Below are 27,161 nucleotides of genomic sequence, written 5' to 3'. Positions count from 1 at the left end.
TTTTGACAGAACAATTTTTTAAAGCACAAACATTTTTTGAATCTTGACAACAAAGAGCGACAGGTAGGAGCTCCCATAATCCGCAAGGAAGGTCTTGGGTTCGACCCCGCTCTTGGCATATTATTACTTCTTTCTCATGTCCACTAAGGTGGCACCCACCGACATATGAGCACGCACGACAAATGCCAGGCAAATGAGGGTCTTTTTGCAAAAGAGTTGTTGCCTTGGTGTGCCACATGTCATCATCTCGTCTGCACCTGTATCAAATTGAGCATGCGGGATAAGTTTATGTAGTTGCTTATCGTGTTTGCGAGATTCTGAACAAGTTGATGTAGCAATGGTGCGTTTAACTCAAAAATATTTGTATCCGAATATGAATGGTTGCTATAATTCGTCGAACGGAGCCGCTATAGTACCAAACCTAGTCGCTAGTGCATAATGGACCGTTCTAGATGCTAGGCTCGCCTATGCGAAACGCAATCCATGTAATGCATTAGGAGCTCTGTGACGCTTAAGGTGCTAAATGTTGGAAATATGCCCTAAAGGCAATAATAAATTAGTTATTATTATATTTCTTAGTTCATGATAATCGTTTATTATCCATGCTATAATTGTATTGATTGGAAACACAATGCTTGTGTGGATACATAGACAAAACACTGTCCCTAGTAAGCCTCTAGTTGACTAGCTCGTTGATCAAAGATGGCCAAGGTTTCCTGACCATAGGCAAGTGTTGTTACTTGATAACGGGATCACATCATTAGGAGAATCATGTGATGGGCTAGACCCAAACTAATAGACGTAGCATGTTGATCGTGTCACTTTGTTGCTACTGTTTTCTGCGTGTCAAGTATTTGTTCCTATGACCATGAGATCATATAACTCACTGACACCGGAGGAATGCTTTGTGTGTATCAAACGTCGCAACGTAACTGAGTGACTATAAAGATGCTCTACAGGTATCTCCGAAGGTGTCAGTTGAGTTAGTATGGATTGAGACTGGGATTTGTCACTCCGTGTGACGGAGAGGTATCTCGGGGCCCACTCGGTAATACAACATCACACACAAGCCTTGCAAGCAATGTGACTTAGTGTAAGTTGCGGGATCTTGTATTACGGAACGAGTAAAGAGACTTGCCGGTAAACGAGATTGAAATAGGTATGCGGATACTGACGATCGAATCTCGGGCAAGTAACATACCGAAGGACAAAGGGAATGACATACAGGATTATATGAATCCTTGGCACTGAGGTTCAAACGATAAGATCTTCGTAGAATATGTAGGATCCAATATGGGCATCCAGGTCCCGCTATTGGATATTGACCGAGGAGTCTCTCGGGTCATGTCTACATAGTTCTCGAACCCGCAGGGTCTGCACACTTAAGGTTCGACGTTGTTTTATGCGTATTTGAGTTATATGGTTGGTTACCGAATGTTGTTCGGAGTTCCGGATGAGATCACGGACGTCATGACGGTTTCCGGAATGGTCCGAAAACGAAGATTGATATATAGGATGACCTCATTTGATTACCGGAAGATTTTCGGAGTTACCGGGAATGTACCGGGAATGACGAATGGGTTCCGGGTATTCACCGGGGGGGGGGGGCAACCCACCTCGGGGAAGCCCATAGGCCTTGGGAATGGCACACCAGCCCTTAGTGGGCTGGTGGGACAGCCCAAGAAGTCCCTATGCGCCATAGGAAGAAAATCAAAGAGAAAAGAAAAAAAAAGGAGGAGGTGGGAAAGGGAAGAAGGACTCCACCTTCCAAACCAAGTTGGATTCGGTTTGGAAGGGGAGACCTTCCCCCCTTTGGCTCGGCCGACCCCATTGGGGCTCCTTGAGCCCCAAGATAAGGCCCCCCCTCTCCCACCTGTATATACGGATGTTTTAGGGCTGATTTGAGACAACTTTGCCACGGCAGCCCGACCATATATCTCCACGGTTTTACCTCTAGATCACGTTTCTGCGGAGCTCGGGCGGAGCCCTGCTGAGATTAGATCACCACCAACCTCCGGAGCGCCGTCACGCTGCCGGAGAACTCATCTACCTCTTCGTCTCTCTTGCTGGATCAAGAAGGCCGAGATCATCGTCGAGCTGTACGTGTGCTGAACGCGGAGGTGCCGTCCGTTCGGCACTAGATCGTGGGACTGATCGCGGGACGGTTCGCGGGGCGGATCAAGGGACGTGAGGACGTTCCACTACATCAACCGCGTTCACTAACGCTTCTGCTGTGCGATCTACAAGGGTAAGTAGATCCAATATCCCCTCTCGTAGATGGACATCACCATGATAGGTCTTCGTGCGCGTAGGAAAATTTTTGTTTCCCATGCGACGTTCCCCTACACTAAAGAGGACCGCAACTGTCATGTATCGCTTGCTGCAATACATATAGGTTCGATCGACCACATGCGTGCGTGGTGGCTTGGGCCGGCTATTAATTGCTCGGATATTCTGCTAGCAGATTTTTGGAAGTGGTTTCTCGAAGGTTCTTGTAGCTTACCATCTGTTTTGAGGAAGCTTCTAGGCCATGGTTTTCTTACATTTACTTGTGTGTTTCTTGTTGTTTTTCCTGGGTTTCTTTTCTTCTTCTTTTTTTTGTTTCTTCTCGGGTCTTTGGTATTACTACGATTATATTTCTCCCTTTCTTCTGCATCCTTTTCTTTTCCTCTTCAACTTTGTGATTTTTTTCTAAATTCGTGAACAATTTTTTGAACTCATGATTTCTTATATATGTGAACATTTTTTAGAACCGGCAAACATTTCAGAAATCATCAACATTTTCTCATATTCGCAAACATCTTTTAAATTTCGTGAACAATTATTAAACTTGTGAAGAATTTTCTATATTCTTGACCATTTTTTAATCAATGAGTGTTTTTCATACCCCAGAATATTTTTTGAATTCGTGAACATTTTTTTGTGCTCACCAATATTTTTTAACTTGTAAGCATTTTTTAGACTAGCGTTTTTTAAGCCGTGATCATTTTTTTAAATTTTTTATTTTTTATATATTTGTAACATATTTTGAACTTGTGAACAGTTGTTCATATCCATGAGCATTTTTAATTCACGTACTATTATTGAACCCGAGAACAAATTTCATAGTATAAACCCTTTTTCTAATCCTTGATGATATTTTTAATCGCTAAACATTTTTTCATATTTGACAATATTTTGGAAATGGTGAACATTTTAGAAACCGTGAACATTTGTTTTTCATATTATCGACCTTTTTTTAATCAGAAAACATTTTTCAAACTTGTGAACATTTCTTCATTTTCATGAATATTTTATGATTTCTTAAACTTTTCGGAAATCATGAACACCTTTTCAAATTCGAGACCATTTTTAGTCCGCGGACAATTTTTGAACTTGTGAATATTTTTTGGACTCACAATTATTTTTGGAACTTGTGAACATGTTTTCGAATATTTGAATGGTTTTTAAAATCGTGAACATTGTTTTTACTCGCCAAAGTGATGAATATTTTACAAATTTGTGCGAAATATTTAAATTGATCAACTTTTATTAAAATATTTACTTGAAAAATGTTAGCTTTATACGCCCAAATGCGCTTTCATGTTAAAAAAAGGATTTAGTGCCCATGTAGATGATTTTTTGTGGTACGTACATGCTTCTGTGTATTTTTCTTGAGGTATATGTTAGTGTAAAACATAATCGATCGATTCATACTAAAAGAATATAACAGAAAATAATGAGACAAAAAAAACAAACCCACTCATTGTCTTTTCATTCGACATAGGCACAAGCACGCTTTGTAGACATGAGCATGCCCAATTAGAGCGGCCCTAGTGGGTGACGTAATCGACGCCCCCGCAGATGTATCCCTAAGTAGGTAGGAATGAAGTTATTTGACTTGTATGTATGTCCGTTCGATTTTGCCCATGTGCGGAGTTTAAGCTTAATTAAATCAATTTTGTTTTGCGAACCATACCACAAAATCTTTGTAAATATTTACGGAGGCTAATTAGAATGCAAACCCCCATGAACTGATACACGGTTACTCTAGCGACTAGTCGTTCGTGGCCCATATGCGGTGTTGAGTCGGCGGTTGTCGCCGTCGTTGCATCCTCTCCCCTCTCTTGGACGTGGTCCATTTTGGTGTCTTGTGCAAGTTTTGTTTGCTCTTCATGATTTCCTATTCATTTGGTAAATTAAAGAGTGCTATGAATAGCAACTAGTCATCGTAATTGGAACAACACGGACGTGCTTGTAGGGAGACAGAGAGTACGAACAAATTGCACATTGCACATGGGATCGGGGCAGGCTTACCAAGTTACTCGATCGTCGCATTTATATGAAGATGTATACTTGGCTTCCAGCGCGCCGCTCGCGCTAGCGCAGGACCGCCGCCGCCAACGGCTGATCTCCCTCCTCCGTCCACCTCCGGCCCAACCAAACGCAGATCCGGAACCCAGCCAGCGTCCTCTCTCCATCCATCCCGAAGCCCGGCGCCGTCTTCACCGGCTCTCTCCTCGCGGCGGATTTCGAGTCGGGGCCTACCCTCTTCCTGCCCCGCTCCCGTGCGGACGCACCGGGGCGCCCCTGCGGGCTCAAGCCGGTCCCTCCACGCCTCTCTCTCCACTCGCTGCCGCCGGAGGCGTCGCCGGACAAAGCCCTGGCGGTGCGGCGGCGGCGGAACCCCTCGGTCGCAGTCTCAAGAGCGGGGGCGGCGTTGCTCCGCTGCTCCAGGCAGTGATGTTGCGGGGCCTGCCGTGGCGGCATGATGCGGTGGAGGAAGCCGAGGCGGCAGCCTGGGGTGATGATTGCAGTGGCTGGAGGGTGCGGCGGATTTGGCGGGACTGAGATCTCGTGTCGCTGGGGGCTGCTGCGGTGCTGCGTGGAGGAGGTGCTTGGTGGCTCTCCAGTGCCGCTGGCGCGGTGGCTTTGTGGGAGGCGTGTGGGCCAGCGGAGGTGTTGTGCGTGGGGTTGTGGTGTTGAGAGGTGCTCCGGGCGAAAGCTTGCCGGGCAAGAGCTTGCCGGCCGACGGTGTCGGCGTCTGTGGACGTCGTCTCACCTTCTTGGAGGCACCGTTGAGGAGTTCTCTCCCAACACACCCTCGGATCCAGTTCTTCGGGTAAAAACCTTAGGCCCAGTTGGGCCGGACGACGGCGTCGGCATCGTCGCTTCCTCCTTGGGGGCATCGTCTTGAAGAGCTTTGGATTTCGATTGCACTCTCCAGGGGCTAGACGCTCGCGACATTGCGGTCGGCTGGGGATCGTCCGGCAATGTGGATGATCTGCGCGGTTTCTTGTGTGGCAACGATGGTCCCTTCAAGCGGAGAAGGATTTGTTGTTGGGTCCTGGTAGTCGGTCTCGTCCGGCGTGTTCGAGGGGTCGCCGTGCCTCTCTTGTCTTCTGAAGTCGAAGCTGTTTGAGGGGGATCCTTGCGGGACGATGACGTGAAGATGGGTGGTTGGTTCTGGCGCTGGCTCGACGCAGGTCCAGTGCTTTCTTCCTTCAATGCTCGTCGGCTGAGTCGAAGTTGCCTGGTCGCCGGCGCGTGTGGTGGACTGTTTGGCGTTGTCCGACGCAGGCCTCTACGCTTGTCTGAGGTGGAGGCTACATTGGTGGTCGTCGATGGTGAAGTCGGAGTCGCCCTCGCGGAGGCATGATGACGATGACGCCGGATTACAACCTCGACGGAGTTCTTCCCTTAGGCGGCGTGTGTGCGTTCTTGTGAAGGTTGCCAGGTCGCCCTGTGTGTCCTGTTGTGGCGGATGCATTGTGACGGTTTTAGCCCGGTTTTCCGATTATTAACCGGGCAACTCTCTTCGACCTTTTTTAATGAGATCGTACCTCAGGGACCGTGTTTCAAAAAAAAAAAGTATACTTCTACACTAGTGTATTAGTATGTGCATTGTCTTTTTTTTTGGATGGCCAACAAAATGAGGATGTCATCAATGGAGCCGTTGGGGCAGGGCTGAGAGATAGCAGTGTGACGTTCACCGCGCCCGGAGCTGACAAGCTCAACTGGTGCAGCGATGTTGCAGCTCATGCACTTTGCTTCGGATTCAAGCTTTGCTATGACTACTCGGTGCAACAAAATTGAAATGAATTCAGACAACATTGAAAATGATGCGTCTTCGAGATCGACACCATTTGTCCCGGACTGACCCATCATAACATTGGGAGATGATTTGTTGCTGAAGGTTGATCCCTACAAACTAAGAAAATCGCAGCTAAATCGCAAACATTGCACATTTGCCAACGCATTTCCACGGTCACCTCCCATTCAATCAAACCAAGACTGAATATAAGTCAAATGGTTTCTTTTTATACCTCATCAGCATATCTTGGTCCATGTAGGGCTCGGAAGGCGCCCCAATTCGCCTTCCTTCAGGACAAAGTAAGGAGGGGAACGTCTGCGGGCACCTAGTTTTCCCTTCTTCTTCTTTGGCCCCTTCGGGAAAGGCCGACACCTTCACGTGACGTGGTAAGCTTTGTCATCACTGTGCCTGACTCTTCACTTTGCCATCATTGTGATGGGGTGTTAGCCCAGACGGCGGCCGACCGTTGGAGCCGTGGAAGGCGCGGGAGCCGCACGAGGTGTGTGAGCCGTCGAAGCTACGGGAGGCGTGGGATCCGACTCCGAAACAACGGAATCGGATGCAGGTGTCGAGTCACCAACCGTGTTGTTGTTGGCAGAGACTGAGGATCGAGAAGCGTTGAAAGGTGGCGCTACTGTGAGAGAGGGGTGGCGACGGCTCGGGTGGGAAGATCTACGAAATGGGGGAATGTTACTTGTGCCAAACCGTTTTTAGAATCGAGTGCGCTCCAAATATCCCCATAACCTTCAAATATGGAGTCCCTCGAGCTTGGCTTGTTTTGGAGCACACTCCAATATCACTATAATGATGGTTATTATGCCGACCGTGTAAGACCCTGCCGAGGCTGTTGGGCTAGTACTTGGGCTGTTGGAGATGGGCATGGCCCATCTTGCAAGATGGAGGAAGCTAGCGCTACAAGTAGCAAAAGGAAAAGATCGATCAGTCACCCGTTGGATCACAGTAATTGCGGCAGGTTTCTCTCCAATCTCTCGCTCTCTTCTCTGATATCTTTCCTACTTGTTTGTGTATCCAGCTACCCCAGATTTTTTAATCCGTATGCCCAACTCCATGTAATCTGTACTTTAGAGTGACTAGCAAAAAAACCCGTGCGTTGCAACGGAAGAGAAAATAACACACGCTTTGAACACAATATATTTTCACATGGCATCACATTTGTGTTGTCGACGATGGCCTTAGTGCTCACACAACGAAAACGTGTTTAAATGTACAATCACTCGGAATAAGATGAGAAATATGTTGTTTCTTCCCACGAGATTTTCCAAAGGTGTGCATGTGTGATTAACGATGTTTTCTTTCCTGTCAATTTGACTTTAATTTAATGGATATTTATTGTAATTCGTATGGTCGCCGGAAAGAGAGGAAAAAAAGGACCGTGCACTACAGATTAAGTTTGCACCAAAAATAATATTTAAGAAGTATTCAACAGCTAAAAATAACATCCTATTTAGATTCTACACATTTTTTCAATCAAATTTCATATATAACATGTTAAAATCGGAGTTACGGTATAAAAGATATGGATAATTTTGTTTTAGATAAAATATGGATTGATTAACTAAAAAGTCAGGGTTTTTTTTGTTAAAATAAAAAAACGTTTTTGGCTGACTTAAATAGGGACGGCGGGTAGATTACCTGAAACATCAGGGATTTTTCTGAAAAATGCAAAAAAACGGTTCGGCTGTGACTAAAAGATGGACCGCGGGTTGATTATCTAAAATTGTGAGGACTTTTCTGCAAAATGACAAAAAAAACGGTTCGTTCTGACTTAAAATTGAACTGCGGGTTAATTACCTGAAACTGCGAGGGCTTTTATGAAAAATGACCGACGACGGACGCCAGAAGCGCCGCGCGCTTTATTATTAGGGGAGATTAGTGAAGAAGATGCTCCAAGTTGTACTCCCTCCATTTCTTTTTACCCTGCGTATAAAATTTGATTGAAGTCAAACTATGTAAAGTTTGATCAAATTTATCTTAAAAATATTAACATTACTTCCTCCGTCCTAAAAATAAGTGTCCCAACCTTAATATATATTTATATTAAAGTCAATATAAAGTTGAGATACTTATTTTGGGACAGAAGGAGTACAATACAAAGGTTCTATAGTATGAAAATCAATTTTATGATGCACCTAATGATATTGATTTCATATTTCATGTTGTGACTGTTGATTTTTTTTCTTATTCAACTAGTAAAACTTTACGAAGTTTGATATTAGATAAATTTTATATGCAGACTAAAAAAACGGAAGGAGTACTACTCGTACTAGGGATCATTTTTTTTTTACGCTAGTAGTACTAGCGATCAGTTGCTTGTAGGTTAATTCCACCTCAGACTGGGAAATGATTGAGAGCGTGCGTATACATCATGACACCACTGATCCGTGGAATTAGGAGGACCAACTGATGGACCATCCATGCGCTACAGAACAGGCCGAGAGGATAAAGTTCCACATGCCCAAAATCCCGTGATTTGTGGTGCAAAAGGATTCCACGCCGCAATTTCATCGCTACACTACACGCCCTCGAACTCCAGCAGTATGCGCTAGCTACTTGGTGATCAACCGCGCTCTAGTCGAGATTGCCACCGACGTCGTGTACATAGGCTGCACATGCGACGCGCCAAATCACCGTTCGTCAGATCTCAAAGGTCGGAGAGCAGTGGCGGAGCTAGAAATTGAATATAACCACTGATAAAAGGTTAAATACACATATATTTATTTATAACAGTCAAACGTATACTGTATACTTCAGGTTTCGTCGATTGTTGGGGACAGGAGCAATGCTAGCCGCCGCACTGGACCGCACAGGGATCTGTAGGTATGCTCCTTGTGAGCCCGAGAGCCCACGTACGCCAGGCAAGAAGTCAAGCGGCCCAAACCTACAGCAAGCTGCAACAGCCACTGTCCACTAGCCCGTTTGCAACCACCGGGGACGACAGCCTCATTATTGTGCCCGGCCAACCCTCTCATGGCCGAGCTGGTACAGGCAAAAATAATGGACCCTCGGGTCGTCGGCCGGCCGACACAGTTTAGGCCGGATACCTCGGAGTTAGGACACTCTCATCGGTCCGGCCCCTGCACGCTGCACTGCAGCTGCGGCAGCTCCGAGTCCCAACAAAAGACCGACCGATCCCATCCGTCCCTTTTTCTACGTGCGCCAAAGGTGGTGCAATGCACACCAGTGATCGATCGACTAGTGAGCGTTTGGTGGTACCTGTTGCAGTGCTGAACCCATGTCCCCATGCATGCACGAACGAGAAAGCCCCCCTTGGGCACGTAGCACGACTATAGAAGCTTTCACTGAGCTGGAGATGCAGCGCCCGTGCCCAACGAAGCTGGAACCACCATTGCTTGCAGTTACAGAGCTACTACTACAATTATCTGCAACGATAGAATATCGTCCCTCCTTCTAGTTGCGCTGGAACAGGATTAGGCGGGGATTAACTCCTGCGGGTTTTATTAGAAAGAAAGAGGTTTGATTACGTACGTAGCTCCTAGCAGTACATGCAAGTCTGGGCGGCGGTCGCCAACCACTCCATCACCGTGCATGCAGCTGTAGATGTAGATAGATGCCCCTTGGAGGCCACACACAAGTATGACCAGCACGCGCGTCCCCGATCCAAGACTTCTCCGCCGATCGGGACGCCACACAGGTCCGGTCGCCGCCTTCCGTTGCCCGAAACGGCCGACCAGCTCGGCTTCGGCCCCACCGTAGTCCCTCGCGTGCACAATGTGAACTTGCACAACGCGCCGGCTCGGCAGAGACCAAAACACGAATAGACTCTAATTAAGCACGTACTAGAGGGTCTCCCTAGCTACATTGGTTAGACGCCAAGGCAGTCCCTCCTGAAGCACTGTCATTACGCGCGCCGCCTAATTAGAGGACAGGACACTTCTCAGGAAAACATCATCAGAGGGTAAACACATACTGGCGTCCAAACACCACGTAGCATGCCCTACAAAGCCGTGGGAATCGGGTTGCCGGATGCTGTCTGCTACTAGATCAGAATATCAGATCATTGGTCACGGCTAGGAGGAGTACCGGTGTCGTACCAGCAGCACGGCGTAACTGCCCCACGCACTCGGCCTTTTTAACCGTCTTTCACACAGACATGTCCTGACAGCGCCGGTCACACGCACAGCCAACAACCACCTTAACCTGCCCCGCTGCCACGCACTTTCCACTGGAAAGAAAGGACCGCGCGTGTGGCCGCTGTACGTGCGATCGGCCGAGCTAGCAGCCAGCGGCAGCAGGACAAGGAAGAAGCTTCCGTCCGTCCTGGTACATGCAGCAAGAACTCACTGACACACGTATCTGAGTGGAGCCGAGCCGTGAAAGCGCGCTCGTGCCCATTCAATTCCCGCTGGCTCCATTAATTTCCTCTCACCTTTTTTACCGGACCTCTGCCAGGCGACGCCATGGATGATGGACCGATGATTGGCAGCCTAAGATAGCTAGCGAGTGATTGAGCGAGCGAGCGGTACTGGGTGCTTGCACGGCGGGCCGATGGGCTGATGGATCGGGAGGAGGAGGATGCAGTTATTAATTGCCGTCCAACTTCTTTGCGGGTGTAGCGTACTCCTGTACACGGTACACCCCACACCATGGCTCGGCTGCGGGTGTCCTGCATGGACGGAGTGGCATTGGAACTGGCGTAGTTAAACCCGCAGTGCGTGTGTCAGTGCATGGCACAGATTTGTTACTCGTCCTGGATGTAGCTCGCACTTGACTGCCTGATGAGTAACCACGTACGTCCATCGATCATGGGCACGTCGTATCGTGCATTCACGCATGCTTTATTGTTGTGGAGTAGGACCGGTACTGTACTCCACTCCTCTTCTCCCTTGGGGAGTCTTTTCCTACTGCACTAGCTTGAGTGTCAGAAATCAGCCTTGATCATCAATTAATTTCTTAGTATGGTGAGTTATTTGTGATACTATAAAATTGGCAAATACAGTTTGATCCATGTTCAAACAATTTCATATGCTTGTCATTTCATCCATGTACTACAAGGAATTTATAGGAGTAGCCCTTAGCGACAAATGACAACCAGCTGAGTATATAGGAATAGCACTGAGCACTTAGGACATCTTCAACGTTAACCACTAAAACAGACACACAATGAGAGGAAATGTCCGGTCCTAAATATAAGTCTTTTTAAAGATTTCACTAAGAGACTACATACGGAACAAAATGAGCGAATCTACACTCTATAATATGTCTATATACATCCATATGTAGTTTCCTAGTAAAATCTCTTAAAAGACTTATATTTAGAAACGGAGGGAGTAGTTCGTTGGAACTTGAATGTCTAGACCAGCGTGCGGAAGTTTGAGAGATAGCATTAGATGGATGGCAAAAAGTGTCAAGATGCCCTTAGCAATAAGAGTGATTTCGAAAACCAAATGGGATTACCACAAAGAGCTGGACGGGTTGGATCCATGGCTCCGGCTCGTCTCTTGCAAATGAGGTCTCCCACGCCATAAATGAGGTCGCCAAGCGTGTAGGTGGGGGAGTTAATTACCGGGGTTACGTACTGGCAGGCAGCGGGGAGGGAGTGGTTACGTTGCCACTCGGCCACAGTTCACCGACAGCCCACCCCAGCAGCGCAACGGGGGGCCCCTCTTCCCTTCCCCCAGCAAGCTCTCGCCGGAGAGATCTTTGATCTTTCTTCTCTCCTTTGGTCTTTGTCTTTCCCTCTGGCTGGGCTGAGCTTTATCACTTGCTACACGCATGCTGTTACAGCTTCCAACCCCACTGCTCCAACCCCCTCCATGGATTACAGCCTTATACAGACAGAGTAGGGGATTGCTAGCTGAATTGCCTGCCCTTTAGGCACCACTACATATGTTGTATACTTGTATTCATATATGGTAGTCAGGTAGTCACTAATGTCACAACTTCCATAGGGAGTGGTGAATTTCAACCTGAAACTGGAGTTGTAACTTGTAGGTCCCGGAAGTAACCATGTCCCAGTAAGATGATGGATAGATTCGGTGTGTGTACTGCATGGTAGTGACACGAAATCTCTGAGAAGCTTAGAGTGGGTGACGCACATGACAGATTGACAGTACCCCAATGTCCTAGCGGAGTACAAGTGAAACAAGGACGGGCATGCATGGAAGCAGCCCAACCATCAACAGATACGTGGAACGCAAGGCACACGTACTCCCAGTCAGTTGAAGTTACTGCCACCCCGGCAAAATCCAATCGATCTCTCTCCCAGTCACACACATGCATACGCCATGTGGCCCTATGTGTATGTATGTATGTATGTATGTATGTATGTATGTATGTATGTATGTATGTATGCAAGCGTAGGTGTATACGCATCCGCCTATCCATCTTTCTATCTAACCACATTTAACGCTCTGCAAGTACAGGGGGGGTCCGAGGTGCAGTAGCTTATATTCACTGGGAGCAGCAGGGCCTTCGCTCCTCCCCACACTAGACTGCTCCGCCTCTCTTCCGTGGAGGAGGCCGGGCTCACACTCACTCACTCACTCACTCGCACTGCGCCACACTGCCTGCTGATCATTCCTTCCCTCCGCTCTGCCCGTCCTCCTCCCTGTCAGAGAGAGAATCTCGCTCGCTCTGCATTCCGCAGAGAAACATCATGGTACAGTCCAAGAAGAAGTTTCGCGGCGTCAGGCAGCGCCACTGGGGCTCCTGGGTCTCCGAGATCAGGCATCCTCTCCTGTAAGCCTCTCGCTAGCTCTCTCTCTCTCTATAGCTGCTACCCCTACTCTCCGGCCTACGACTCGTGTGGCTATCCCACCGTGTCCTGAGAGATAGATACATTGACTCTAGTTTGAATTGCCAACTGCTTTAAGGCTGCTTTCGTTGATTTTCTCTTGATGTGTTCAAAATGCATGCATGTATGTGTGTATGGTTTACAGGAAGAGGAGGGTGTGGTTGGGCACCTTTGAGACGGCGGAGGAGGCTGCGCGGGCGTACGATGAGGCTGCCATCCTGATGAGCGGGCGCAACGCCAAGACCAACTTCCCCGTACCGAGGAGTGCCAACGGGGAGATCATCGTCGCCCCAGCAGCAGCAGCACGGGACATTCGCGGTGGCGTTGGCTCGTCGTCCTCCGGGGCCGCCGGCGCCAGCAGCCTGTCACAGATCCTCAGCGCCAAGCTCCGCAAGTGCTGCAAGACACCGTCCCCGTCCCTCACCTGCCTCCGCCTCGACACCGAGAAGTCCCACATTGGCGTCTGGCAGAAGCGCGCGGGTGCCCGTGCCGACTCCAGCTGGGTCATGACCGTCGAGCTCAACAAGGAGCCGGCCGCAGCGGCACCACCAACGCCCAGCGACAGCACGGTGTCGGCGACTCCTTCCTCGTCCACGTCCACGTCCACAACGGGCTCCCCACCGGAGGCAATGGAGGACGAAGAGAGGATCGCGCTGCAGATGATAGAGGAGCTGCTGAGCAGGAGCAGCCCGGCTTCGCCGTCACATGGGCTGCTGCACGGTGAAGAAGGCAGCCTCCTCATCTGAAGAAAAATATTGCACGGTTAAGAAAGTGTGATCAGGTCACCATCCCAGATCAAGGATCTGGTAGGGTGGTTGGCGCACAAGCAGTTAAGATCATTGCTCCACATCGTAGGTACCAGCCGAGTATCTCTCCATTACGCACTACGTAAAATCAAGCTTAGGAAACGATTAATTACTACTGTGTATGTACGCGTGTGTGTGAAGCCCTGTGTATTTATAAATTAATCAAAGGCTTACTTGTATGTAACTAAGTATATGCCGTCACCGTCATGATAGTCACACTATGTATCAACATCATCAGACTATATAGTACTACATGATTACGTATATATCAATGATATCGCTTTCTAATAAATGTAATAAACACCTTGTAATGCAGTACTCTTGTGCATTTGATTTCCTTTGTTAGAGAACCTCAATGATATCGCTTTCTAATAAATGTAATAAACACCTTGTAATGCAGTACTCTTGTGCATTTGATTTCCTTTGTTAGAGAACCGATGATGTGTTGTTTTCAGCCAAGGTTTCTCATCACCAAAAGGATATCCGGAATATGGTGAGGTGATATTTGCAAACTCTTTAATTGACAAGACAATCGTCTGTAAGCACTGCTCATCCTAGTCCTGTAGTAGTAACCCTAATTAAGAATAAGGTTCCAAAATATGTGTATGGGCTGTCGTATGAATGCAAGCACAAAATTCTCAACATGTATGCGGTATGTTAGTACTACCTAAGACGTTTTGCGAAAACGTCTTACATTAGGGAACAGATGGTGTACTTTCTATAGCTGGAAGGAGTAACAATTGAAGAAAAGAGAGAGCATGCACCCCGAGTTTTCCTGTACACAATCTCAACTCCATTAGTGACCTCAAAGCAAGTGGTTAGCCGAAGAGCATCAATGAGAATATAATTGAGAAGTAAACTCACAAAATCATTTGGTAAGCCAAACCGAGACGAAGAACACAATTTACCGAAAACATCTGTCAATCAATTACTCCTGCGCATGAGACCATCCATCCAATTCCTGGATGTTCCCTTGTGTAACACTCTTGTAATACAAGGGATCAGTCACCATAGAGAATCATCAGGTGCTTTAAGAACATTGCTGCAGGGAAACGGCATCCGTCAGCTAGAGGCCAACTTAAATACGTGTCAGTGCATTAACGTCAACATGTGTTAGTGCATCGAACTTGAAATAATATCAGATTCACATTTCTCCGTATTAAAATAGGTCCAGCTGGGAGATGATCAATAATCAGTAACCATGTTAAGCCTATGACTAGTACAGAGACCATACACACTACTGCACTAGGCTATGTGGACCAACAGATGACCACAAGGCATCAACTAAACCAAGATGTTGCACAAAACCACATGCATACAGTATTATATATGCTGGGTTTTCATACATATATATGCATTGTCACCTTCAAACAATGGCGTTCTATGCTGCGACGCCAATGCAGCACGAGGTAGCAACCAACAGTGTTTTCAGGATAAGATAACAATCATGTATGAAATGTTAAATGGGAAAAGAAAAGGAAGCACTAAAATGGGTGATAAAGATCCATGGTCCCCATATTATTTCCCTTTCTTATTTTCACGACACACACATATAGTCGCAATGAAATGCAAATCAGCTCTACACGGTTGGTTCTATAGGTTGGTAAAGCACGCAGTCAATGCAGAAGGGCCCGGTCAGTTAGTTGGTCAGCCATAAAGTACAATCATGTCAGAAAAAATAAGAATAATAATAGCAGCATGAGGATATATACTAGCTGCCTGCCATTGCTGCATAACACTAGTATGAGGTCTAAGACAGTGGCACTACACATTTAGTAGCACTGCAGTGGTACACAAACTTATGAAACCTGATTAAGACCTTGGTGAAATCCAATGGTGGTGGCCAGAAGCAAAAGCGATGCCAATATAGCGAGATCCCTACTGAGTTGGGATGCTTAGATACAAACAAATCAGTTTGCCTTTCTCGTCATGTCCTTGTTATCAGAAAAAGGTGATCACCACTTCAGGTCTCCATCCATCAAAACATAATAAATGGGCTCCGCACAGCAAAGCTGAAATATTATGACAATTAGTGCACCTTATATGTCCTGCAGAACAAATTGTTAGATATATGATGCTCCAATGATTTAGGGTAGTGACACTGCTGCTGCTACTATATTTTCTGAAAAAATCATACTAGTCTCGCCTTGACATCTTGTGGTGCCACAGTAGCTGGTGAAGGACCTCCCATGTTGCAAAAGCATGCATTCAATATGTCCAGTAGTGTAGGTGTACTGGTCCCCCAACATTAACTTTGCCCTTTGCTACACTCATTGGAATCAATCTGGCGATGCCATCCTAATCAACATTTGTAAGGCATAACGCATTAAGTTACCCAGCGATGTTGACACTGTTATCCCCCAGATCCACCTAAAATGGCCCAAATTATGGTGCATGTACATGCCAACTAATTGATTAATGACATTGTCAAGTGGGTTGTAAAGATAACAGGAGTATTACCCCTGGCAATGAGTAAAAAAATGGAAAGGTGCTATGTTTCAACTTTTGGATAAAGAGGAAGCTGCGAAGGTACACTATTAGACAAAGGATGTCATGCACTCCTTAGCTTGTAGTAAAAGTGAAGAATAAATTTTAAGCGGACATTTCCAGTATATTCTACTCCCTCTATCTCAAAATAAAAGGTCTTATATTTTGAGACAGATGGAGTACTTACTAGCAAAGATGTCAGTGCTACGCCACGGAACCACAGGAAACAAGGTGGAATTTGGTTTACCCAAGAACAAGAACCTTGTATGCTAGCTTAGATGAGTTTTGCCCGGTGCTAGCTCCCTCTTGTGCAGGGTCCACGGAAGGGTCCGACCACTTTGAGTTTGGCCAGTTGGCCCAAGTGTAATTAGTGGTGGGAGACGTCATGAAGGGGGGATTCACGAGGAGTGTGAAGGCTTGCATTGTCCCATTTGTTTTTTTTTTTCGAAACGGAGGCAAAGATTGTCCCATTTGTCAAAGTTTGAAGGAGGAAGATTGGGAGAAGAATGAACAGACGACCACCAACTCCAATCTTTCTAAGTATATAAAATATATAAACATATAATATAGTAAGTGGGAAAGATATGGTAAGTATATTTAAGGCAATTCACACATATACAAAGAAAAGTGTATTTAAAATAGAAGCTCACTGAAATTATTTCTCCCATAAACCACTCAAGGGATGAGTTCGCACTAAGGATTCACAAATAGTTCAAATGGAAAGCATCTCACCCCAACTTGTAGTATTATTGGTATAGAAACTTGTAGGGTTAGGGTCATAAGACTTGGTATATCAGCAACCGCACACTTGCAATGCATGGTTTCCACTGCAATATATACTTTTTTTGCAAATACTATGCAATATATACTCAGATACTCCCTCCGTCCGTGAATAAGTGTGCATATAGAAATTTTAAGACAGATTATAAAGTGAAGTATAAAACTGCATTGAAAAGATGCAAGCTATCACCTCTTTCATCTTTAATTATTCCACACCCAATGAGCTAAGCGCATGTAGAAAGTAAGGAGATCATGTCTTAAATGTTATCGGTCTTGATTACCATGTGATGAGAGAGAAGCATTTTTTTTCTACTTTATAGTGCATTGAGAAGATAGATGTACACATTTTTATGGACAAATTTTAAAGCTAAATGTACACTTATTCGTGGACGGAAGGAGTATGAGAAAACATCATTCAAAGTTTAAAAACTTCTTTCTCCGAAAAAACACCCAAAGCAAAAAAAATGGAGTATTAACCATGCATGAAATAGTGAACCATAAATTTGCAATTAAGAAGTAAAGAAACTAGAGTTGATTAGGGCTGAGAGTCTAAATTTTGTCACTGGATTGTGACCTGTAATTTTCTTGCCATGGTTCAAATGAAAAGTATACTACCACACTTTTATAACTATTCCAAGTTCCAAACACATGGTGAGTGATCTGCTGAAATATCCAGCGAGTAAATTACTACACCATGCAAAGATATAGTCTAAAAGAGACCCAACATGAGAGAACCGCCAATTTACCATGTTTGGGAAGATGCCAGCGAAACATGCTATGTGCGGACACAGCTAATTGATAATGTATAAAGGTAATGAACCTGCTCTGGAATGCTTTGCCTGCAGTTAGTGTGTACAACATTCTCTGGGTTTATCGGTATCGATAATTCTTTTTATCAAAGATAAATCACATCTGGCACACTTCTTCATGATAAGATGTGCAAAGCTCTTGCACATTCTCTAAAATACACTCTAGAAGAATAAGGTCTAATCAGCATTTCTGCAAGCAGCTAGCTGTAGACCAGCCAACCACCCATTGCAAAGCGTTGGTAAGTATAACTGCTAGTGTATGATCAGACCCCTACCCCTCTTAGGAGGGCTTAGTACTGTGCCTGGTGGTCCTAGCTAGTTGTTAGATTTTGACACTATCAAAGGCTTATAGCCATTCAGAATGGTTACATGCTTGATGAATCATTATCTTGGGTTTATTTCAACAATTCTTTCCATGGAACAAAAATAAATAAAGCATACTTTTTATTTTAGTTTACGCATACATTACACAGAAGACTTTCTGAACAACATTTTAGTAAATCCCCTTTTTACAACTCTATATGTCTCGAGAAAACGCAAAAAACCTTTGCGTTTCATTGCATTGAAAGGGGGGGGGATACATCCTCCTAAGAGGCGAGTACATCGGTGATACATATTGATCAATGGACGTCCCAAGAAGGAGGCAGGGTGATTCTAATCCCTTTAGCCCCGGGTTTAGCCCAGGTATGCAAGCAGAAAAGACCCCCAATTTCAATCATTGTATAGTAGTAGAGAAATTTTTTGCAAGACTACAGGTAGTCAAAACATAAAAAAACTGAAGATTTGCTCATTAATCTTGCAGAAGTGCAGATTTCGTTTTTTCGAGTTTAAAGAAGTACAGAGGTAAGGATCAAACTTTTTAACGAAGTAGTACATTTTTTCTAGGATGTTTTGAGACTTCAGTGTTAATAGCGATGGCCCAACAGGGTAATGAAATGCAGACGAACGTCTAGCATCGCAGTTGGCCAGGCTACGGAATAGGCATAGAAGGCTACTCTATGCTAGATTGCTGCTTAAATCTTCAGTTCTTTGTAGATTTTAAATAAACCTGTAATTTTGTGAAAATGTTATTTCACTAAAATAAACTAGCTTTTCGACAGCTCCCGCTGACACATATACCTTTGAAGAATGAAGATATAGCGGTTGGACTGGTCCTACTCGTAGTTTCTACTTATTGCACATCACCAGCATTTGTTTTTGAAAAAACCAGTCCACAAAGGCCAGGTGAACTTACTTCAAACTTTGAACCAACAACTTTCATAGGGCAATAGGAAATAGATCAAACCTGATACTATTCCAAAAAATATGCATGGCACAATTGTATTTGTTTCAAGTCTGGCATCAATATTGTAAGCTGTAATAATTTGTTCGTTTGAAAAAGGAAAAGTCATGGTGCTGGTCTTGGTACATGAATAAACTGACTATTTCGACAGCCGCAATTTTAATTTCATCACTTCAATTCTTTTACACTTGGATGATGTTCGGTTTCATTTATTATTTGCAGCCTAAATAGTTGTACAGATCTTCTATTTCTCAGAATAATATCCTTAAGTTAAACCTTGACTAACAGACTTGAGTGCATGGACCCATATAATAGTCAAGATTTTCTAAAGCGGAATATGATAGTCAAGAGTTATAGGCAGTGACGACACTTTAGAGCACAAGAACTCATGCAAACAGTCTCAAGAGCATAAATGTGCCAGGCCTACACTGCACAAAAGCAACGTTCAAAGCAACAATAGGACTGAGGTCATGTTATATGTATTTGTCCATTTGCTTTCAAAAGATGACAAATGAGTAACCCACATATCATGAAATTTCTCTCTCATAGTCTCATTTAAGAAATGGCCACAGAGTAACTTAATTTCCAACCAAGTACACAATGAATACAACAGAAGTATAACTTCTCTATATAAAATAGTTCAGACAGAGCCCATATTACCCGACATAATCAACCTATGCCAGACACCTTGATTGTTTGATACTAGATATATCCAAGAGCAATCAGGTCACAAATTTGACCATATTCAATATCGAGGGGCAGGAGGTCTAGGAATGTGGCAAACAGGTTAATCATTGCATTCCCGAGTAAAAACACAGAGCAAGTTGACAACGAAGAAAATTCCTGAAGTATCTAGGCTAGAAGCGACTGAAACTACAGCAAAAGAAGTCACTGTAAGAGTAACATATGCTAAGGGGGGTCATATAGTAAGGAAGCAAAGTGGCTCCATGCTTCCTGAAAGGAAACAGCAAATATCCTAAAACCAAAATGAGTTGAATGGCTGATTTGCACTAAATGATTAGCTACCAAGATCTGTGCACCTTTCTGCTGGGGGTGTATGGAGTCACTCCTATATATGGTAAGACATAAATCATAGTTGCCTGTGCTAGAGCTAGCCATACAAGTACAGAATCAAATGTTCTAAAGCTGTGATGTAACTCATTAACTACAAACAGATTTTAACAATTACTTTCACAAATAAAAAACTTGAACAACTACAATAGGAGAAAGGAAAATTGCAAATCATACCTTTTGTATTTGACTCATATATTGTTTACACTGACATAGGGGGCAGATAATTTACATTTGTCATATGAATTTATGCTCTAGAGTGCATGTCAAAGAGACGAAGAGTCGCCACTGCACTCTGGCAGGCTTCAGAGAATGAACAGACCCACTAAAAAGCTTGCAGTCATCCTCAATCACAAAGAAATTAACACATTCCCGTCTCCATTCAAGATATTGTTTGGTGGTTTTTGTCAGATTAACTAATATAACTTGGCATACTCTCAAAATCCACGACTCATACTCTGTCCATAAACTTGTTAGAAACAGTGACAGGTATTTCTCCTGTAATGAAAATTCTTCAACTCCACATTGGTGACTACTTGTTCAGTTGTTTAAATCATTTGTCCAGCTTACTTTGTTTCCGTCTGGTATATATATTACTGTTACCAGAGTTTTAGCCTTCCTGATCAAACATACTGCTGCTGAATGCTGAGACGTCACAACCTAGGTTAAAATGTTACAATTAGGTCTTCTGGAGGTGCTCAAAAGAATTACATGGCCTAAATACCTAAATGTCATTGGCTGTAAACAATCTAAACCATCCAAACAAGGGTGCAGAAGATTATAAGGTTCAACACTGTAGGATCAACCAGCCCACTATAGATAGTGGTACCAACTATCACACATCTCAATTTCTGCAGTTCTGGGGCAAAGGATCGCCATAGAGAAGTTTTAAAAGGTAGATCCTTTTGAAGCACTATTGCTTGCTCTTCCACCAACAGGAGCAACTGCAAATGGTCCTCACGATCCATAAGTGCTACAACTGCGAATTTGAACAACTAGAGATTTTGTCAACTGGGAACATAACTGTTTCTTTGCAGATACCTAGCATCAACAGAGTCAAAAGCTTCCATTATTTATTGATGCATCTGTGTTGGGTAGGCATAACAGATCGTGAGGTCTCAGGATGAGCAAAACCTTCCGCAGGAGACCACAGGATGAGGCGCCTGTGATTGCAGTTCTCTATTAAAAGCTCCAATATGTGAAATTGATCTAGCAGGTAAGCTGCTGCCTTAGACACTGAAGCTCTCACCACCAACTGAAGGTTTGACAAATTTTTCTACTTCTGTTGCTAGCTTTATGTTGGCAGAAATAACAGCAAAACGAATGCTCATGAATGCATCACCAATTTGGCCACATGTATACTTGCCATCTCACCCACATACAACACAATTGGGCTCTTTAGGAAGGACTCTCCACTGCTAAACATACCATGGCAAGGAAGTCACAGAACTAGCAAATTGTCATCCAGCTTCCCCTGAATCAGATGCATGAAACAGGTAAAGCACCTGCATAGTGCTCATTACTTCACAAATATAAAATAAACTTACAATGCCAGAGTGTAAATACTAGAGTAAAACCGGGACAATACCAGATAATCAATTTGATACATTTTCTAGGATATCTCTATGCATATTTGGTATATATGGACATTCCCATGGTTAAAACAGATAAAATTTCATCGCAAATTAGACTAGAACAGTAGTACAATTGTTAAACTAAAACATGCAGAGAATCCATGCTTTTATCTGACGTTCATCTGAATTCAAACTTCAAGGGCGCTGTAAATAACTACTGCTAACTCGAAACAACAAGCATTCAGAAATTATGTCCAGAAACCTGTTAACCTCCAAAAAGCAAGCAAAACCAATTAAAACATTGCTAATAAACCAACAATGGCAATAGTCACATTTGCACGCAAGCCACGCTTCGACATAGCCACGAACATGCAATCAACAAGGAGGTCCTAACTACTCCCTCCGTGGCTCAGTCCCATAATATAAGAGCGTTTTTGACACTACACTAGTGTAAAAAACGCTCTTATGTCACTAGTGTAAAAAACGCTCTTATATTATAGAACGGAGGGAGTACTAAATAATACACATCTCTAAACCTAAAATCCTACCAAAATTCAGGGGCAGCTTCTCAAAATTCGCCCTCGCCTCGCCTCGCCACTCCCCATCTCCCCCGTCCAAGCCCCGCGAAAACTGGCCTGCGTTTCAGCGCTCGTGCGCACCCAGAGCAGCCATCTCGGCTCACGGTAGTCGCGCGTTACACCCCCACCTCGCCCACCATCCCTTTCCCCTCGTTCAGAAACAAGAGGGTCGATTAGGAGAGGAAACTTTCGGTATACCTCGCAGCGCGGCGGAGCGGAGCGGAACGGAGACCAAGAAGACACGCGCCAGGTATCGTGTGCGGGGACGGCGAGGGATTCGCGTCGACGGTGAGGTGAGCGGCGCGGCACATTGAGAGACGCCAAGACGGGGAGGGGGAGCCGACTAGCCGAGACCGACGCGGCGAGGCAAGAGAGATCGAATCCTCGTGGGCTCGTGTTGGGGAGTCGTCTTCATTGCTCAATTGGACTGTGTACATGTGTTATGGTTGTAATATGGGCTGTCGGACATATGGTTTGTGGATCTGGGCCTTTTCCCGTTTATATTCTCGTCCTCCCTATTAAATAAAGTGAAAAAAAGCGAGCGTGCGCAGTTTGATAGCCGGATCAAAGCGGACATAGGAAGGAAGAGGGCAGGCTAAGATGAAGGTTGGAGCTGGAAAGGAAGAAACAGAGGAGAGGAGAACCATAGGAGCTATGGGTTCAACCGATCAAGTGGCAAGTCTCGCAATGAAAGTGATAGCTTATCATGCGTAAGGAGGGGGACGTAGTGATGGTGGAAACGAGGGGGTCACAGAGAAAGGGGAAGAAGTTACCAGCCATCACAAACTGACGATAGAACCTATCAGGTCAAGGAACCCAAAAAAGATCGATATGGAGGTTGCGTTGTTCATCCTAGTGGCTCCTGGCCAGAGTTGAGATTATCGAGGAGGCTTTGTGGCCTATCCCATCCTTTTAAAGTTTCATGATAGGTGCCTTTTGAAATATTAGGGGTTTGGGACAACCAGGTAAAATTCAGCGCTTGCGTGAGTTTCTTAGCAAAAATGTAGTGAATTTTGTGGGGTTCTTTGAAACGGAGAGAGAGAATATTAACAGTAACACTTTGGATAGTATTACAGGTAACAAAAAATTTATTTCGCATCAATTATCTGCCCAGAAGACAGCTGGTGGTGTCCTTGTGGGCATTACTATAGATCTGGTGGAGATTATTGGCTTTGTTAATAGGAAATTATGTGTGACTAAGACTGTTAAGAATAAAAATGACAAAACTGTCTAGCAGTTTGTTGTAGTTTATGGGACTTCTTATAATGAACATAAAATAGAAATTATAGCGGAGTTGCATGAGATTATGAATGATGCGTCATACCCCATTATTCTGGGGGGGGTGATTTCAGTCTCACTAGGTCTGATACTAATAAGAGTAGTGGTAATATCAATAATTCTGCTGCTTTCCTTTTCAATGACTGGATTAAAAAATGGGGTTTGATGAAAATTAGTATTGCTAACAAAAAGTTCACGTGGTGTAATAACCAAGACAACCCCATTTTTGCCACCATTGATAGGGTGTTTGTCTCCCCTTCTTGGGATGCTTTGTTTCCACTTTCGATTCTTAGAGCATTGCCGAGAATAGGAAGTGACCATACCCCTCTTTTACTTGACACTCTGGCTCAGAGGGTTACCTCCCCAAAGATTTTTAGATTTGAGAAATGGTGGTTAGATCAACCAGATTTTAAAAAGATTGTGGAAGAAATGTGGAGCCACCCAATTGTGGGTAAGGCTGCCATCGATGTTTGGATTTTTAAAACTAAACAGCTTAGAAAGAAGATCAAAGGTTGGAGTGCTAACATTGAAGCGGCCCTTAAGAAGAAGAAGAGGGATTTAATCCAGGAATTTGATATATTAGATATTTTTGCGGAATCGGGGCATGTTACGGATGTTGATAAGGCCCACATGAAAGATATCCAATGCGAGCTGGAGGTTATTACTAGAAATGAAGAGACTACCTTATGGCAGAGATCGAGAGATCGTAGAATTGAAGATGGTGATAAGAATAACGCGTATTTTCACGCCTTAGCGAATCACAGACATCGTAAAAACCATTTAGCAGAGCTGGTTGGGGACTCTGGCCCTGTTTTTACTATGAATGAGATGTTAGAGGCGGCGACGTCCTTTTATAAAGGACCGTTCGGCCATGAAGAAAGACATAACATTCACCTTGGGCCTTCCTTCTGGGAGGAAGGTGAACTGATTACTAATGAGGAGAAGGAGCTACTTCAGAAGACCTTCCCCGAAGAGGAAATCAAAGAGGCTGTTTTTGGCTCCTATGCCAATGGTGCACCAGGTCCAGATGGCCTCTCTTTCCTCTTTTTCCAGACTTTTTGGGGCCTGATTAAGGCAGACTTTATGGCTATGGTGCGGGATTTCGAGGAGGGAAAATTAGAGATTCATAGACTTAATTTTGCTTTGATCATTTTGATTCCAAAAGAACCTGATCTAAGGTTATGAAAAAGTTTAGACCTATCAGTCTTAGTAATTGTGCTATGATTTTTTTCTAAAGCGCTCACTAATAGACTAGCTCCTATTAGCAACAGATTGATTTCTTCGAACCAAACTGCTTTTATCAAAGGGAGATACATACTTGAAAGTGTGGTTCTTGCTCATGAGGTAATTCATGAGGTGAAGAAATCAAATCTCCCTGGGCTTGTGCTCAAGCTTGATTATGAAAAAACATATGACCGAGTCAGCTGGGATTTCCTATTTGAGATGCTTGAATCCAGAGGTTTTGGGACCAAATGGATATCCTGGATCAAGAGTTTACTGTTTCAAACTACTTTTAGTGTGTGTATCAATGACACCACTGGGCCCCACTTCATTGGTGGTAAAGGTCTTAAACAAGGAGACCCTATTTCCCCCCTCCTGTTTAACTTGGTGGCGGATGTTTTCTCTAAAATGTTGATTAAAGCTTCCAGACATGGTCTGATTTCGGGATTGTTGACTAATGTAATTTCGGGTGGAGTAGTTACTCTCCAACATGTAGATGATACTCTCCTCTTTCTAGAGAATTCATATGAGAAAGCTAAGAATTTTAAATGGACTTTATCTTGTTTTGAGAGCTTATCGGGTATGAGAATCAACTTCCACAAGAGTGATTTGATAACCATTAATGTAGATGACGAGAGTGCAAAGTTCTTTGCCCAGATTTTCTGCTGTAACTTAGGATCCTTTCCAATTAAATACCTGGGAGTGCCTCTGCACTATGACAAGCTAAAGAGGGAAGACCTGCAACCTATCATTGATAGGATTATTAAAAACATATCCGGTTGGCTGGGTAGATACCTTACCTATAAAGGTAAGATAATTCTATTATGTGCTTGCATTATGAGTATTCCTGCTTACCTGATGGCAGTGATGAAATTTCCCAAATGGGCGATTAATGCTATTAATATGGCCCTTCTGGCCTCGTGGGGAAAAAGATTCTTTGATGATAACAATAGTGACTGGAAGAAAGTGATTGCTTTTAAATATAATGTGGATGATCCAAACATCTTTTGGACTAGGCCACAGGGGGGTTCCCCTTTCTAGAAGAGTGTGTCATGGGCCCTACAAGCAGCCAGGTGCTTTTATTCCTAGAAGATTGGTAATGGTAAGAATATTAGTTTCTAGCATGATAATGGGCTCGGGATTGTTCCCTCAAGGTTAGTTTTTTGAGCTTTTTAACATATGCAACCAACAGAATTGTCCAGTGTCCCGGGTATGGGATGGGATTACTCTTAAGCTTTCCTTTAGACGGTATGTGAATTATGGGATTATGCTTAGGTGGGAACAATTGATTGAACACATTCAAAAATTTCATTTGTCTGATTCCCGTGACTCACCTGTTTGGCTCCTTGAACCTGATGGTAAATATTCAGTGAAATCATTTTACAATTGCATTAATTTTGGTGGAATAGTATCTCCTTATGGAGAATCCCTGTGGAAGACATTATGTCCTCAAAATATTCATGTTTTCTTATGGATGTGCTTGTACAACAAAATTTTAACTAGAGATAATGTAGCCAAAGGGAAAACTATGGACAACTTAACTTGTTTGTTCTGTGCTGAAAATGAATCTCTGCAACATTTGTTCTTTGACTATATAAATACTAGCAGGATTTGGTCTATGGTGTCTGAATTCTTCTGTATTAGTAGAATTCATTGTTTTGATGATGTGGCCTCCATGTGGAGAAGTAACAAAAAAAGTGTCACGCACAAGATGCGACCCTATCCTCAATTTGGCACGAAGGCCTCGTTAGGGATAGAAGCGCATCTCGTCGTGTCACAAGAATGGATATCGTTACAAGTACATGTACTGAAAGGAAGAGATATATAATAGAATTGCTTACACTCGCCATAAGCTACATCAGAGTCACATCAGTACATTACATAATCATCAAGAGTAAGAGCAGGGTCCGACTACGGACGAAAACAAACGATAAAAGAAGAACGACGTCCATCCTTTCTATCCCAGGCTGCCGGCCTGGAACCCATCCTAGATCGATGAAGAAGAAGAAGAAGCAACTCCAAATGAACAATCAACGCGCTCGTGTCATGTAACTTTTACATGTACCTGCAACTGGTGTTGTAGTAATCTGTGAGCCATAGGGGACTCAGCAATCTCATTTCCAAAGGTATCAAGACTAGCAAAGCTTAATAGGTGAGGCATGGTTAAGTGGTGAGGTTGCAACAGCGGCTAAGCATATATTTGGTGGCTAACTTACGAGTACAAGAAATAAGAGGGGGCAAGATCTACGCATAACGGACATGAACTACTGATGATCAAAAGAATGATCCTGAACACCTACCTACGTCAGACATAACCCCACCGTGTCCTCGATCGGAGAAGGAACTCACGAAAGAGACAGTCACGGTTAGGCACACGGTTGGCATATTTTAATTAAGTTCACTTCAAGTTATCTAGAACCAGTGTTA

At 44.2% G+C, this 27,161-nt stretch overlaps 1 protein-coding gene and 2 long non-coding RNA genes across 3 annotated transcripts; 1 reads left to right on the top strand and 2 right to left on the bottom strand.

Annotated features, from left to right (window-relative positions):
- On the bottom strand, positions 1-13,104 carry LOC123411869. The gene is made up of 3 exons (XR_006613345.1): positions 13,018-13,104; positions 7,886-8,011; positions 1-257 (listed from the first exon to the last, which is right to left on the bottom strand). It is a non-coding gene; the product is annotated as an uncharacterized LOC123411869 (long non-coding RNA).
- LOC123411868 (ethylene-responsive transcription factor WIN1-like) lies at positions 12,510-13,920 on the top strand. The gene is made up of 2 exons (XM_045104827.1): positions 12,510-12,793; positions 12,994-13,920. Exons 1-2 carry the CDS (start codon positions 12,711-12,713, stop codon positions 13,592-13,594), a joined length of 684 nt encoding a protein of 227 aa, XP_044960762.1. The 5' UTR covers positions 12,510-12,710; the 3' UTR covers positions 13,595-13,920.
- LOC123411870 lies at positions 13,501-22,652 on the bottom strand. Its single transcript, XR_006613346.1, has 5 exons — positions 22,434-22,652; positions 15,474-21,557; positions 14,519-14,696; positions 14,349-14,429; positions 13,501-13,590 (listed from the first exon to the last, which is right to left on the bottom strand). It is a non-coding gene; the product is annotated as an uncharacterized LOC123411870 (long non-coding RNA).
- Between the last annotated feature and the right edge of the window lie 4,509 nt (positions 22,653-27,161).

This window comes from Hordeum vulgare, chromosome 7H (genome assembly GCF_904849725.1).
Source record: "Hordeum vulgare subsp. vulgare chromosome 7H, MorexV3_pseudomolecules_assembly, whole genome shotgun sequence".
NCBI classification, from domain to species: Eukaryota; Viridiplantae; Streptophyta; class Magnoliopsida; order Poales; family Poaceae; genus Hordeum; species Hordeum vulgare.
Note: the sequence above shows the minus strand (reverse complement) of the source record. Positions and strands in the feature narration are given on the sequence as shown.

Bases quoted from the DNA above. Each gene is read 5' to 3' on its own strand.
- LOC123411868 (XM_045104827.1), top strand. From the start codon at position 12,711: ATGGTACAGTCCAAGAAGAAGTTTCGCGGCGTCAGGCAGCGCCACTGG. The intron at 12,794-12,993 runs GTAAGCCTCTCG...TATGGTTTACAG, and splicing joins GAGATCAGGCATCCTCTCCT to GAAGAGGAGGGTGTGGTTGG.